This window comes from Dermacentor albipictus, chromosome 2 (genome assembly GCF_038994185.2).
Source record: "Dermacentor albipictus isolate Rhodes 1998 colony chromosome 2, USDA_Dalb.pri_finalv2, whole genome shotgun sequence".
NCBI lineage: Eukaryota > Metazoa > Arthropoda > Arachnida > Ixodida > Ixodidae > Dermacentor > Dermacentor albipictus.
In genome coordinates this window covers 156168063-156184991 of record NC_091822.1, presented here as the reverse complement: position 1 = coordinate 156184991, position 16929 = coordinate 156168063, and the positions used below count along the sequence as shown (strand labels likewise).

The 16929-nt window shown below is 44.0% G+C and overlaps 1 protein-coding gene across 1 annotated transcript; it reads right to left on the bottom strand.

Moving 5' to 3' along the window:
* Window positions 1-2555: 2555 nt before the first annotated feature.
* Window positions 2556-13634, bottom strand: CHOp24 (transmembrane p24 trafficking protein CHOp24). Its single transcript, XM_065448625.1, has 4 exons — window positions 13325-13634; window positions 12301-12493; window positions 10010-10117; window positions 2556-2993 (listed from the first exon to the last, which is right to left on the bottom strand). Exons 1-4 carry the CDS (start codon window positions 13508-13510, stop codon window positions 2869-2871), a joined length of 612 nt encoding a protein of 203 aa, XP_065304697.1. The 5' UTR covers window positions 13511-13634; the 3' UTR covers window positions 2556-2868.
* Between the last annotated feature and the right edge of the window lie 3295 nt (window positions 13635-16929).

Here is a 16929-nt window from a genome sequence, read left to right as displayed (position 1 = left end):
ACAATGCCTTTCTCACTATCAAAGGTCTTTTGGGATGCGTGTTAGTATACTAGTATAATGTGATACTGCACATTACTGGTTTCACATGGGCACTTTCAATACTCGATGAGAACTAGCTATGGCTGTAGAACTTGTTGAGCTGTACAGTAAGGGCAAGCAGTCTAGTGAAGTTGCCCCGCAAGACACAAATCTGCCTCAGCAAACGTAAAATTTGAACTATGGTGTTCAACATCTCAACACTGCGCAGTGGCTTACAAGGAACAGTGTAGTGTCAAGCTTCAAACTATTTTAGGCACCTGGAGTTCTTTAACATGCACCCAAAGCTCGGTACACAAGTGCTTGTGCATTTCACCCCCATTGGAATGCAGCTGCAGATAGTACCTGCATCTTCATGCACGGCAGTCAAATGTCACAGCCATGGAGTCCCCATGGTAGGCTGCCTTAGCAAGGTCAATGATGATGACACTCAATGACCAACGAAACTGCACGTTAGGATACATGCTCTCATACATTTTGTTCACGTTAATGAGCACACAAACACCCACAGAAAGCCTCACACCAAGACAAGGCAGTATATCCAAGAAGGCAAAGTTGGTCAGCAGCATGCCCAGCACCATGTACTCACATGTACACCTAGAAACTGCCCATGGTATGCACATCAAAAACAGGGGAAAGTTGAAGCATTACCTGCATGCTGTTCCCACTAAGGTCATTCCACACAAATCTGCTGTCATTCAAGGCTAGGAAAAGTAGCCAAACTCTTCCGTTCTTAGCCATAAGGGAGCTCGTTTAGTGAGCATCACATATTTCAAATGCTTCATGTGGGGATCTTGTTGGCAGACCAGGCAAAGTTGGGCCAATTCAGTCTTGAAGGCACGCAGCTTTATTACACCCATATGCATGAATGTTCATGATGAGAAGTTTTCAAGCAAGAGTTTAAACCTTAAATTTGTGAGAGATCCAAAGCAATGTAAAAGAAGTGTTGCACAGACCAATGTGTTTCACAGGAGGAAAACAGCTCAACTGGCCACTACAACGTGGCTACTAATTTTTTAACAATGCCTCCTGGTGTAACTAAAGGGCCATGAATTGCAAGCAGAAAAGCTGAAAACTCAACAACGACTGCTCTCATATGTTTGCAATAGTTTCCACCATAGAGATCTGTTTCAATCCCTGTAAACCACATCACCCAAGTTGGACAACTTCAGTTTTCTATTAGCAGTACACAAAACAGCAAGTAACGAAGCCAGCCAAGAGCGCTGAATGTTATTCTTTAGCATACAGTAGCATCCAGAAAGTGGCAGCACTGCAACACAAAAGGCTCGGTAAGCCCCTTCACTGACATCGCAGTAGCTTCCACTCACCCCGGCATACAGCAAAGCTGGACAATGGTGCCGATATTTGCTGTACGTACTTGCTCAATGGGACTGAACATCACAGATGCAAGCCTTGCCTAGCTTGCTGCTCGCACAACACACTAAAGCATACTGCAGAAACTGGAACCAAGTGCAGCACGTTGGAGAGGCATATCTTGGCAATGATGGGCATGATTTTTCAAGTTCCTACAGTTGCTGCATATGACTTGTGGCCCGTGACTCATGGTGCTGACTATTCACAAATGCAGTAACTCACTAAACCATACAACTGCACTGGTTGGTCGACCTATGAACTTACTGCTGTTTGGTATACTGTCCAACAAGAAGAAATGGACACCTTCAGGACACCCACAAACTACAAGTGTTGTGGACGGCACAATGGCTTTATACTGCAAGTGGTTTTACCTGCTTGAGTGTGCTGCGTGTAGCTTTATGTTATGTATGCAACGTCCATACCACTGCCATTGAGGTCTAGGTGCACACAAGCTGTAGATATTAAATATAAATCCCATGGAATAATAATGAGAATTTGACACTCCAATCGTCTTCATGCAGAAATATGAGAACCTCAATTACTGTAGCATCATTACATTCGACACAGATGAATCTGGGTTTAGCGTAAGTTACGAACCTCATCTGTAGAAGTTGGGAAATCTTGAAACGCATAATCTGTTCACACTAATATGACAATGTATGTATCATGCCACAAACGGAGGTAAGAGCACTTGACATTGGAAGTGCAAGTGTAAGTGCTCATAGCAAAGGAAGAAATGTTACAGACACATATTATTGCTGCTAAAACAAACAAAACTTTCCCCCCTTCTTCTCCAGCTGAATGAATATACAAGGCTTTCCACAACCGAGTGGTGTCAGTTTTCAAGTTTAGCAGCGCCATCGCTTCAAGCAAAGACCAGGTAGGTGTCACAAAGTTGAATTTTTTTATCGAAGCAGCAGTACAGAATCCTACAACAATACTATGAAGCGCTGAAAGACTGTTGATCCTTAATCAAGAAAGCTCTCCTCAGTGTTATTTTGGGTTTAATGAGCTATTATCACCTTTACAGTCTATGAAGGTTATGGCTTTACATCACGCATGTGAAAGATTGCAAATATAAAGCTAGGATGCATTACGAAAAATAAAGCACAGTGCTCCAACCATGCTTTAAGGAAGTGCACAGATTTCCAAAAAGAAACAATTGGTTTTAATCAAACCACTGAGTGTCCAGATCAGTGTACGACTTATGTGCTGAAGAAAAAAACCTGGCTTCATTCTAAACAGGAACCAGAAGTAGAGTAAAACATGTGGCGGGAACTAAAGTCGCAAGAATTTAAGAGAAAGAAAACAGGCACTATAATGGGGTAAGAAAAAAGAAAAGATCACACTGAACTCAATTTCACAGGCAATGCAGAAGTCACGTGATTAAGTCTTGCACTCCCCTTCCCCAACTCCTGCGAGCGAACACCACGCATGCCACCCTTTCGTCGATTCCAATCACACAACTCTTCGAACTTCAAAGAACCGCTTCAGGTAGTAGACCTGGCCCAATGTCATGGCAATGAGCACGATGGCTTCAAAGAAGGCCCACATCACAACCCTCGAGTTGGTGCTGTCGTTGACTGGAAAGAACAAGGAGGTAAGAGGATTGAAATGGGCACTGAATGTACTGCACAATAAGAAAAAAAAGAGTCAAGATGACTACATGACCTGCTGAAGTGCTCCTCCATCACCAATAGTGGACTGAGCATTCGCTCACAGGTTTGGCAGCCAGCCATGGAGGCTTCGTTACGATGAGGGCAAAACGCATGACCGAATGTAATTAGCCTTGGCCATGTTGAGAGACCTTGCAGAATCAAAACTAAATTATATTGTGGGACCTAAAGTCTTGAAACTGTACGTGAGTTGTGGGGGATGCTGTGAGGGCTGTAAAGGAGGACTCCAGTTTAATTTCCACCAGTTGAAGTTCTTTACAATGCAGTCAAAATATAAGTGCACAGGTGTTTTTGCACTGCTCCCTTGTTAAAATACCACCACTGAATTTGGAAATCAAACCCAAGATTTTGTGCACGGTAGAGGACTACCACAACCGCTCGCGGTACATAGGGGATCAAAACTATTCCAGCACATTGTATTACACAAACTCTCAAAGCTCAGTGTGGCTTTCCTCATGTACAATAGCAACAATATTTATTTATTAGTTGTGAACAGCTGAGGTGCTTTGAAAAATAACCATTTGTTTCAAATTTTAACAAGTGATTTCAGGGATAATTCGGCACATAATGGCAACATTTTGTAAGAAAACCCGCCTGCCCAATTCTGGTTATGTAGTAAACTAATTATAGAAATGCAGAATGCACTTTTCTTTCCAATGTCAGGATGCAGATATGCACAATTAAGCTTTCTTAATGTTATGTGTTTCACTATGTTGCTCAGGAAGCCAGGCTTTCCATGCTGAACCATGATCAGTCGCACTCTGCAAACGGTCCCCAGTATACGAAGAAACTGCTTATTTGTGGCTAATGCTCTATTTATACATTTAGGAAATAACACATCATAATGTGGAATAAAAGAAACTTGCTAACACTGAATACTATAGTAGCATGTGAACACTGCTTTATATCAATGATGAAAACGGCTGTTCGTTATTACAAAATTATTCTATATTTGACATGAATTATTTCTCGGACTATTCAATTTGTACTCGATTCGTACACAAGCACTTTGGCTATTTTAAATGAGAGTGCATGCATTCACCAACAAAACAGAACTGCCCACATTATTCTTGCTTTGCTTGCAGCTGTACCAATGCTTAGTATTATCAGTTCCAACACTAGACAAAGAGAAATTCTTACCAAATGCACGTGAAGATGTCATATACTAAAAGTTATAGTTTCACCTTTCTGACACTGAAGCATGGCACAATGCAAGTTATCGAATCAAGTAAACCCATATATTTTGAGATGAAATATTTTTTTAAACATTTCTGCACAAATCCACAAAGCTCCTTATTAAGAAGTATTCACAACAAAAGCTTGTGTCCCATATTTTTCAAAATTTTTATGCAGCTGTCAACTCCATAATTATGGTACGAAGCAGCAATTTCTCGAGAGTGTTATAAATAATAACAGCACCTTTTATGCAACCTGTTCAATACGCGTGTGCAACTTCAGATGCGAAAAAGAAAACTAGTCATGTCCCCAGAAGTGGAAGTGGCAGTTCCATGGTATCACAACCCAAGAGCATGCCAGTCAACCCAGTGATGTGGCAATCCTGTGGTATCACAACCGAAGAGCCTACCAGTCAACGCAGCGGGGTGGCTGCAGGCCATACAATGGCCATGTCACTGAAAGCGGCCAGGTTGGCCCAATTGTGAACTCCTCTTGGAAGCACAGGAAAACTCACTCTCCCTACTGTCCCGGGAAGCACTGCATGGACTCGGCTTTTCCATGGTCATAGTTTTTCAGTGTACACATCACTGGTGTCTGGTACCACGAGGCCGCCACATCAGCTTTCAGTGATGCGAATAGTCTCCTTTTCAAATCTGAGACTGTACTGCATTGCACTTGGAACGAGTTTTAAGCTGTTCAAATTAAAACTTAACATACCATCTGTTGCCCTCGCGAGAAAATGAAACTCCAAAGCTTAATTTCTGTGTTGACAGTTATCTATATCAAAGAAATAAAAGTATCCTAATGCTGACTAAGCTACAACAGAACCACATGAAAAGCTCTGAAACGACAGCACTAAGTTGCAACAGGCAATTACATAAACAGACACACGAACAATTAGCAGCAGTGCCTTAGTCACCCTCAAGTGCTTGCTGAGAAGCTGATAAGTTGAAAACTAATTATTCTAACAAAAAGTGTATTCAATATCATGTGGTAACCCACAAATTGTGATAATTGCAAGTTTTCCGCATCGGTAGCAACTAGTTATTGCAACTGCATAACAACACGGCTGCACCCAGGTCACCAAGTTCGATCTGAATTCGTCATTACTACTTGCTCTCCATCATAACAGCAAGAAATAATTGGTAAAGTCAGCCATTGCTTAGTCTCATCTCACACTGAGAGCAAAGTATTAGCAAAGCGAAAACGCTTTGATTTCTACCTATTAGATGGCACCACAGCATTTCGCAATGGTAAATGGATTGGCACTGATGAACACTCTTTAATTCACTTCGCCAAGCTCACTAAGTTTAAGTGCAGTTTTCAATAACAGGATGCTAAAATATTGATCTCATGGCACGTCTACCATGGTTCCAGAGCGGGGTGGCTGATACGTTGTGGACTCAATATATAAAGGTACTATATCACCACAATGCTAAAATGCACATTACATGACGTTACGCTGGCTCGCAACTCATCAAACCTTGGCCTTTGGCTACGGCTTATCCAAAAAGTAGCGTATGGAAGCAACACATTTTGTTTAAATAACCACTGCTCCTTTTTATTTGTTTGAATTCACAAAGTTTCTCACTATCCAAATATATGTACAACTCTGCAAGGACAAACCCAGTAGTTAGAATTACCCCGGGGTTTCCCTGCACGATAAGCCCAAGCACTTACTTTCAGCACAGTGAGGGCAGGTTACTTGGCTGCAGTTACTGCTCTCCTCTGAAGTTGAAATTAAATTACAGGATTCAATGTTCCAAAACAACTTGCGTGCTATAACAGATGCCACCAATTGGGGGGGGCTCCGAAACAATTACAACTACTCACAGTTCTTTAATTTGCACCCACAGCAGGGTGCACAGGAATTTTTGCATTCCGCCCCACCAAATGCAGCCGCCGCAGCCAAGACTTGAACCCTCGACTGTGGTCATCAACGTGCACAGCAGCCTCAATGTGAACCCAAGTCTTGAACACATAAAAATTCATGCTCAGCAGCAGAATATCATAACCCCTAAGCCAGCACAGCAGGTCTCCCTTTTAAAGTTAAATCATCTCGCACAGTTCTGAATACAGGTCCAGTGAAGGCTACAGAAACACAGAAAGTTGAGCGAGTTAACCTAAAGCGTTATTAGGCGCGAGCCTAGACTTTCTTTGTACACCTAGCCAGGTAGCATGGCCTAATTGTAAGAGAGCATGTAGTGCGAGTGAACGCAACTTTTTTCTGCATAATGACACATTAAATCACAACATAAAGCTTGTGCATATAATGTTGAGTTATGGTTATCTACAAGGCACATGGACCTATTAATGAAACAGACCATGATAATTAATCCCTCATTCAATTTCTATTATGCTTGGGTGACACCATTCTGGCATGTTCCACCAAATGCTCCGTCTTATACAGCACGAAATGGTGACCGAAAAAGTAGCAACTGTGAGTGGTTTCTCTGCTCTGCATAATCACACATTATATGGCGACATAAAACCTGGACGTATGATGTCGGCTTATGGGTGCATATAAAGCACACAGACCTTTTAGAGTAGTGCATAATATTTAAAAGCTTCTTTGATTTTTCTTCAATTTCTCATACCCTGTCTACCCCATTTGCTGGGTGGCTAGGTAAATACCACAGGGTATGTGCCTATACTTGGCCAATACTCCATGAGTGGTTTGTACCACAAGGACACAACAGCTACAGAAAGCTTATTTGATACATTTAGACATACAGTACGTCCCAGCTAACTTTAGCCAGAGCTTAAAAATATGAGAATGCCATGTAGCTGGACAGAACCAAGGTAATGTTGCATGCCGTCGCTTGGAGATGGATGGATGGATGGATGCAAAACTTTAATAAAGGTCCTGAGGTACGCGACTCAGCGCGCTGCGGGCCACACCCATGTTGGGACAGTCAGGCCGTGACCGACCGCCGCATCGTGGGCCCTCTGGACAGCCCATAGTTGCGCCCCGGCATTGGGGCGCTTGGAGATGCCCAAATTATTTTTTTCCTTCTACGTAATTAGACAATTCTTTTTAATTAATTATTCCACTTCTCTAATATTATAACTAGATGAAAAGTGTCAATGAGAAAATAGTAGAGCAACATGAAAAACTCTCGATACAGCTTTCTGTTGCTCAATATGTGCTACATAGAAGTGTTTTTCTGAACTGGAAGAAGCCCGCGCATGCGGCAAAGTGCCTCGAGCGACCATTTGCGCCGCAATTTTGCGTGTGTATGTGGGCTTCCTTCCCGCTGTATCGGGAGTTTTACAGCAAAGCTGCTAAGGGCTACTTCCCCCAGGATCATATCTGTGTGCTGACACGAAACTCAAGCCTTCTCCTCCGACGCCCGCGTCAGGTGCCACCTGTGTTTTCGTCTCCAGTTTCTCGCGAACGCTCTGTCGCTCGCAATCAAATGTAGGTATCTTGAAAAAAATCATACTGAAATCAACCGCTAAGACGACTCCATCATTATGCCGAGCTTCATTTACTTGTCATAATTAATTCACAGGAAAGTTGTAAACTCCCATCTGCTGTCAATACGTACATGGCCGTCTACGGAGGGAGTATGGTTATAGAAAATGGCTCTAACTCTTGTCACATTGAAACTATCCCGAAACAAACTATATGACAATTAGCCGCTAAGATGACTAACATTAGGCTGACTTTCATGTACTTTTCATAATTACATCATTCACAGTGAAGTTGTAAATATTGTGGAATTGCCGTCTGCCATGCAGTGGTACTTGTACACGGCACTACTTCATGAAAGAAGAATAAATCATTCCACAGCCAAAGATGTGTACGTTGTCTGTGTCCTTCGATAACAATACTGATGATGATGATGATGATGTATACATAGAAGTGTCGACTGATGTAAAACACCACAGCTTTGATACTGATCCTTCATCACAGTGTAAAAGGGCTGATGACTTTTCATGTCGCTCTACAACTTTCTCATTGACACTTTTCAGCTAATTGTAGTATATGAGAAGTTGATTAACTGATTAAGACTACTTATCTAATTAGGCAGAATGAAAAAATAATTTGAGTATCTCTAAGCAACTGCAAACAACATTACCTTGGTTCTGTCCAGCTACATGGCATTCACATATTTTTTAACTCCGCCTAAAGTTAGCTGGGACACCCTGTATGTGGCACATACCAATCATTACCATTCATACTTCAACCAGCATTTTATATGGCCTTCAACTCTGTCACATCACTGCATTGACATTTCACACTGTGCATCCGCCTCATTTGGTGTTTGCATTTTGTCCTAGCCTCTGAACAGAGTGGATTGCCTAAACATGCACTCATACATTGTACAACACTAAAGTTGTGTCTAGTGCAAAGCAACCTCGCAACACCCCAACTTTTCTTCACCGGAATATGAACAAATCAGCAGTCATACTATCATCGTCACCTTGCTGCTGTCATAACACACACCGCTCACGTCACAGACACAATTGCTCACTTTACACAAGCATGTTTGCCCGTCTCGTAACACTTTGCAGTTCTTGACACAATGCTTGATGACCAGCGACTTCCAATATGCTTTGCATGTTGACTTCCACAGTGTCTGGGATCTGCCTTTGTTTTTTTTTTTCTGATTTGTAGTGATGGTTATGTCACCCTGTTTGCATACACAATATTTGTCTACAGTCACTGACCGATAACTTAGATTCTATGAGGACCGCCTAAAAATTCAAATAATCGGGACTCCAAAATATTAGATTGGCCAGAATATAGGTGAATATTGGGAGTCCAAAATATTGGACTGGCTGGTAAATAAACGGCCACAAGAGGCCAAAAGGTTTGTCAAGGTGTTGCTGTGCATACATAAGTTTGTCTACGAACATGTCACTCTGTATTTGGACCCCCATTTTCATTCTGTCACTACAAATAGGTGAAAGTACAGTCAAAGCATCCACTGGTGGGGGTGACTTAGAGAAGACAATGCATTGTGCTCAGCAACATTTTCGTGAAAGTCCACGTTGCCCGACATGCTCACCAGTGAGCCAAATGACAAAAAACTGCACCCGGATAGCCGAACGATTATGGGTTTCTTTGCAACAGTCATTGTCCAGTACTTCACGCACGTAATCACTGGTGCAGAATTTGAGGATGTGGGGCCATTTGAAGCTGCCTGACGATACCTGACAAAAGTCAATCAGCCAGCACCATGTCTATTTAACACGAGCAGCAAACGCTGGCGCATGGAACTCACAGTGCTTGCACGAAAAACAGCCTTTGCAGTGGTTAGCGGCCTAACTTGGTTTATCCCATGATTTGGGTGTGGCAAGCAAAGAATGGATCGCCTAACCTTAGCTAGTTTCAGTTTCAAGGAGGCACAGGCAGTATCGCCAGCGACGGTGCCAGTGATGCATTCAAACAAAAATTGGTCTACTTAGTATGTGATCATGCAAGCCGAGTCAGAATTATCAAACAGCAAGATGTAAAGCGTCAGTAATTTTGGTCCTCTTTATAAATTAAATATATGGGGCCAGTGGCAATTTGGTCCTCTTTATACATTAAATTTATGGGCCCAGTGGCAGTGTTGCGAAGTTGCCTGGATAATCAATGTCTGAATTATAGGTTGGCGACTGTATGTGTCCATAAAATTTAGTTGCTGGTGTCTTTACCTCACCTCGTGCTTATCCTTGATGTATTTGTCTGCTACCAGCAAAGACTGCCATCAATCAAGAATTAACGCCCAAGTCAGGAAGCAATTGCAACTCACTGGATCTGTGGATGCGGTCCCTGACCATCATGTACTCCTGCTCGTGCTTCACGGCAGTCATAGATGTAGACAGCTCCTTGATCATGTCTTCCAGCTTGTTTTCATGCACTGCACAGGAAAATGAGATTGTCAAACAGCACCACCTGAGCCAAGCCAAACAAAATATAGCAATGAGATTACATGATATAAAAGAGTAACGGATATGCAAAAAAAAATAAATAACTGTTCAACAATGATACCATACTGAACATTCTGAAACGATCAAACCTTGACACACTTTTTGAAATGCGGTGTGCTACCTACCTGAACAAAACTCTGTTGTTATATTTCTAATAGTTGCTACAGTCTGTGAAAGGTAAAGAATGTAGCGGCAAATGCCCATCCAAGCGAAAACATATACATGCACCAGCCAATTACACCTTCGAATTCTAACTTTTTTTCTTGAGGCTTGCTTCATGTTGCTTGGACACTCTAGTGGCACAAGCCTTCACACCCCCAGGGTAAAATGGAGGCAGCTCACTCATTTGATACAAGCATTCTTCATGTCTTTGAGTACTAACATGACATTCTAAGCTGTCTTATCTTTTTTCTGTTAGGTGAAGGTTCAGAAAGTCTGCCCAGAAAATCGAAGTCTTTGCCCCTATTTTTTTTAGAAGTGTGAGGTGGTGGTGTTGTGAGTTCCCAAAAGGCTGTGAAGACTTGCGTGACAATGAGTGCTCAGGGAGCCCGCGTGCGTCGCAGGCACCTCAAGTTTAATGTTCCGATGAAAAAAATGCCTGAACCGGTGTGGAGACTATATGGAAAATAGTGTAAAGCACATAGAATGGTATGTATATTTTTAATTACCTGTGTGTATATACGTACCTCCAAACTATAAAAAGAAATACTGGAGGCCAGACCACCCTAAAAAATTGGCTGTAGTTATAAATAATTATCTATAACTATAATAATTTACTATTGTTATAAATAATTTACTATAGCACTTATCTGACGGCCTACTTCCTGCTTCAGTACCTACCCAGCAGACGTGTCATGCCACATTGGCCTGCTCTGTTCCTGTGATTGCTGTGGCTGGCACATGTGAACCTAACCACAAGGAATGCGCACAACACTCTTGCTTATTTCCTTTTTTTTCAAAGTACACCATCATAGCTAGCCTCAGGGCTCATTTGAATCATCAACTGACGTTGGTCACGCAACTGAGCTGGTCGCAAATGGTTGCTTTGGCCAAAAGATAACTGTTTTGGGTCTGTTCATTGCTACTTGATTTTTCAATAACACAACGGCAGTCACAAACCATCTGTATATACTAGCGCTTATTTTACGTGCCAAGCAGACATAGATGGCATGAATAACTAGACAAATCAGTGTGGCAATGGGCAGGTAGCACTTACTGGTGTGACCATCGGTCGCCATGAGTTGCCCCTTGGTAACTAGACACGGTCGGTTGCATGACCTCTGACAGTCGCTGGTGTGATTGAGCCCTTATTGCTACATGACATCAGCAAACTTTGCTATTTGTCATGACGTGACAATAATGTCAAATGCGCTGAACACGCACTGCCCGCTTTTCTGTCCCACACGTCTGTGGGCTATGGAAACAATGCTCAATAAGGTGTTCGCTTTACCTGCTGGTCTTCTTTAAAGTTTCAAAGGGATGCCAAGATATATATGTATTTAATTAACTCCAATCATGCAAAGTATGTACACGAGGTATTGCCAATTTATTTTGTTTTCTTGGTATCTTTTATGCCGTACTTACACAAGAAAGCCAGTGGAGAACACTGGTTATCCACCCTACGCATTTCATGGCATGCCAAGCTCCATTACCTACTCTTAATGTCACCTAGAATATCGGTGAACACCATGAATAATTCTGTGGATATGTTGCATGAACTGAAACTAATCAAAACAATTTATGGTCAATTTTATATCAACTATCGCAACTCACTATTGCTAATATCAGGATGCTATACCAAACAACATTTCTTTTCAGACGGTATAACAGGCCTCAACAATGACCATATGATCTACAAGAACTTCAGTTCTCATCTGCTGATGTGTCCTATAATGAAATGTTCCTGACATGCCCTCATCAAATGGAGTCGATATACCACAGTGTGTCTTACAGTAGTGACTGCGACAACTTGAAGTGCATTCATACATTTGAGTAACTATGCAAAGTACCGGAGTACACATGTATAGATGTGGTCAAAGCACACTGTGCTATACGTCACCTACAACTCGATGTGGAACTCAGTGTCCCACATCCGACTCTAAGGTAAACCCACCTTCCTCTCCTTCTTGCGTTTTGGTCGGGGCGTCCCCGATGTCCATGGAGAACATGACGATCTTCGGAGTCATCGTGGACATGGCGTTGCTGAAGCAGTAGCGGTAGACTCCGTCGGCGTAGGCCGCAAACGTGTATTTCCCACTAGACTCGCGCTCTCCGGAGTAAACCACTTTACCATCGGGCCCGGTGATCTGCCAAGCAAGTGAAGGAACAACGCCATGTGAACGAGTACACAACACAATGCAGTGGGCGAAGCTGGTGGCACAGTACTTGACAAAGCGTGCAATGCAATAGGACAAGATAGCATTGGCTCTTGCACCCGGCTTTTTCAATGATTTTTTTTAGAATACGCGGCGACAGCCGTTATGCAGACGAGATTACCGACGCATTATGTAACTTCCTCATTTGCATGTTGTGAAGTAAGTAAGTAAGTAAGTAAGTAAGCGCCATGGACGTTGCGTTGCGAAGGACTCAATTTTCTCATTCTTGTCTCCATTACGCTTTCTTGTTATCGACATTATCGCGCAAAAATGGCAACCAAACAAACGTGATAAACACGGCGAAATACGAACGCGCCGCAATTCCTTCGTCGGCACTCACCGCATGGTAATAGAGTACGTTGAACATACCGTTGTGGTATTGTTATGAAGAGAAATGAGCGGGTAAGCACGGAAGAGCGGGTGGGAAATCCAGTTACTCGTACCCGACCTTTACTATGTTACGCTGACGTGCCACTTGATGGACGACCAGCTGTTGTGCTTCGGTGGACTGCCCTCCGAATCCGTCGACGCCGATAATGAACAACTAACGCACAGTGCGAAACAAGCTGGAAACCGAGTAAACTACTCGCAAGGAAAAGCCATATTTCACGCACCATTACATTTCGAGGGCTAGCAACGGTTGGACCCGCGAGGCGGACACAGGGGAAGCGGCCGCGTCGTATAAGCAGCAGCAACGAAAATGTTCACGCCACTCCCGTCAAGTGAACCATAACGCACCGCGAATTAAACCACTTCGCCTACCTTCACGTCGATGTCTAAGAATCCGCCTTCGGCGACTTCGAACGTGAGACCCATCTTGGTGCCGGATTTCGCCTCATCGTGGAAGCACTCTTCGGCGTGAGCGTCTACGGTGATGAACAGGGCACGGGTGTAAGCGATGCACAACACCAAGACGGCCGTCCTTAGCGCTATGTACACTGGATGCATTTTTTCTGTTCTTGAAGCGCGCCTGAAACTTGAAAAGTTGGGATCACAGTTTTTCAACGCCGAACCGCTCTAGAAACACATAACAACGCCGTCTGCCACGTTTGTTGCACAAAATGCGCATGCGTAAGCAACCGGCGACCAGTGTTGTTGAAGCTTGACGTAAAGTACGCCAACGTGGGAAAAAAATCTCGTTTAAACGGAAAAACTCACAAGTTATTGCAACCAAAGCAAGTAAATTTATAAAGTATTAAGTTTATAAAAATGTTTACAGAACATAATGAAAGTACGGGCCTATCTTATTATGTAGACATCGCTTCCAATGACGAGTGTCTCAAACCTGAGATATCTCATGACACGAGACCTTCTCTCTCGCGTTTGCCCAATTGCTGCACGCATAGTCATGTAAAAGCGCAAGACGACAATGAATCTGTAGTACGGAGACAAATAATTTAGTAGCATTATTCTGAGTTTCTTAACACTTACACTGATCTATATTGATAAACAACCTTTGAAGCTTCACAGCAGCTTTAGGAAACGGCCAGTAATGTATCATTAAATATGATGCTTTCACTGTATTATGATAACCGTATGTAGTACAGAAACGCCGCCAGCGAGTACCTACTGGATTCTTCGGAGGCTATATTTAAGGTCTCAGGTATGGCCTCCGAGATTGCAACGACGCAATCTCGAAGGTCAAGTTTCAGACATGACCTCCGGTATCTACATGCGCTGGTTGCGCGCGCCAATTTTGAAGGCCATGTTTTAGGTACATTAGTTTAGCTTTCATCCAAAAGATGGCGTCGCAGTCAAGCTCACGGCCTCTGTTTGATATCCGATACCACTATTTGACGCCTCCGTTTCCTTCCGCCAGGCTACACACTCTAAGAACAGTTTACACCCTTTGGCTTGCCCCTTCTGCCACACAAAAATAATCGTCATCTGCCTTGATGCGTTTCCTTTCTTTATCGCTGCAAGCCCGGAACTTTCCAGTGACGAACGGCACGCGCGTTATCAGAAAAGGCACTCCAAAGGGTGTAAACTGTTCTGTGCTGATAACGCGCGTGCCGTTCGTTACTGGAAAGTTCCGGGCTCGCAGCGATAAAGAAAGGAAACGCATCAAGGCAGATGACGATTATTTTTGTGTGGCAGAAGGGGCAAGCCAAAGGGTGTAAACTGTTCTTAGAGTGCACTCTTAAGCAAAATTACACCCTTTTGTCACAGAACGATAATCGTCATCTGTCTTGTGCGCATTTCTTTTCTTTAACGCGACGAGCCCGGTACTTCCCAGTAACGAACGGCATGCACGTTATTAGCAAGACGTAGCATTCCTGACAGGAAAGTAGCGGGCGCGGCGTTTTCAAGAATGGAAACGCAAGCAAGCCAGATGACGATTGTCGTTGTGGCGATATGCACCTGAAAGGGTGTATTTTTGCCTACATTCTTAGAAAAATTTACACCCTTTGGGGCTTATCTTGTCCCACAACAATAATCGTCATCTATCTTGCCCGCGTTTCCTTTCTTTAACGCTGCTAGCCCGGTACTTCCCAGTCACGAACGGCATGCGCGTTATCAGTGTGACGCAGCATTCTCGGCAGGAAAGTAGCGAGCGCCGAGTTTCAAGAAAGGAAACGCAAGCAAGGCAGGTGACGATTATTGTTGTGGGACAAATATACACCCCAAAGGGTGCAACCGTTTTAAGAGTGTAAGAGTGCACTCTTACAACATAGACACAGCTATATAATAGCTGTGTCTTACCAGTACTCACCTACGGGGCAGAAACCTGGAGGCTTACGGAAAGGGTTCTACTCAAATTGAGGACGACGCAACGAGCTATGGAAAGAATAATGATAGGTGTAACGTTAAGGGATAAGAAAAGAGCAGATTGGGTGAGGAACAAACGCGAGTTAATGACATCTTAGTTGAAATCAAGAAAAAGAAATGGGCATGGGCAGGGCATGTAATGAGGACGGAAGATAACCGATGGTCATTAAGGGTTACGGACTGGATCCCAAGGGAAGGGAAGCGTAGCAGGGGGCGGCAGAAAGTTAGGTGGGCGGATGAGATTAAGAAGTTTGCAGGCACGGCATGGCCACAATTAGTACATGACCGGGGTTGTTGGAGAAGTATGGGAGAGGCCTTTGCCCTGCAGTGAGCGTAACCAGGATGATGATGATGATGATGATGATAAAGCTTAAATATGATCACCGCGTATACTATCAGCCTGCTTACGGCTGAGTTTCTCGGGTACACACACAGGAGAGAGAGAGCACATTACCGATCAATGTTACGTACACCTAAGGATAAATAAACGCTAATAAATCGCTACTAAAACAAACAGACTGAGCAAAGTGGACTTCTCCCGTCGAACACTCATGTGTTGGGGGGAAGCCAGCTTTGACGAAATGCCTAGCAGCAAGTCACGCGCGCGCGCAGCGGCAGCTTTACCACGCTTTTACGCGAGCGACGTTACGTCGGAGATTTGAATTTTGCTCCCAGACAGATCTTATTTCCAACGTAGCACCAAAAAAAATTGGAGGACGCTTAAGCTTCGCCTTCAAGAGTGGAACGCGATAGCGTTCCCGTCGACCCGCCAGTGGGTGTAAGACAATGGGCTACAGGGCAGCCATCACTTACGAGGCGCCCCGCATCAGACGCGGTGAGCGTCGAGCCATATGGTCGAGCAACGCGGCCTTCGGCGCAGCAACGAAACGTGCGCCTGAGCAAGCGGAGCGAACCAAAGAACTCGGTATCCCGGAGGGGGAAATGATGCACGCCAGCCAAACGCCGTGATCGGCACGGGCAGAGAGATAGAGAGATAGTGATCTAAAGAAAGGAAGGACGCTTGATTCTACAGAGGGAGCAAGGCGAAAGGGAGAGAGTCAGGGGAGAGAGTCCGAGCCGCGACAGCTCCAATGCGCGCGTGGCGCGCCATCTGTCGGGGCAGCGCCGTACATGGAGAGGAGGGGGTCTTCTGTGTTTGCCGCAAGATGGCTCTCCGTGTGCGGAAAGCGCAGAAGAAATGCAGCGAAACGCACTTCGCTACTCGTGTAATTGCGACTTCTGTAAGTTCCATGTTCATAATTACCGATATACACCACAGTATAACTTTCCACGGCTCGTTTCGAAGGCAACACCGCATTCACTAGAGGCGCGTTTGTACCTTTTGGAACCATCGAAATCGTGGCTGAGTGGTAGCGTCTCCGTCTCACACTCCGGAGACCCTGGTTCGATTCCCACCTAGCCCATCTTGGAAGTTGCTTTTTATTTATGGAGTGCCTGCCGTGATTTATCGCTCACGGTCAACGCCGCAAAACGCCGACACCGACGCCGACGACACCGGCTTTTCTGCGACACGAGCTCCTTAACGCTATCGCGTTAAAAAGTATTGATTGGACCCCGGTAATACTTTCGTCACATGT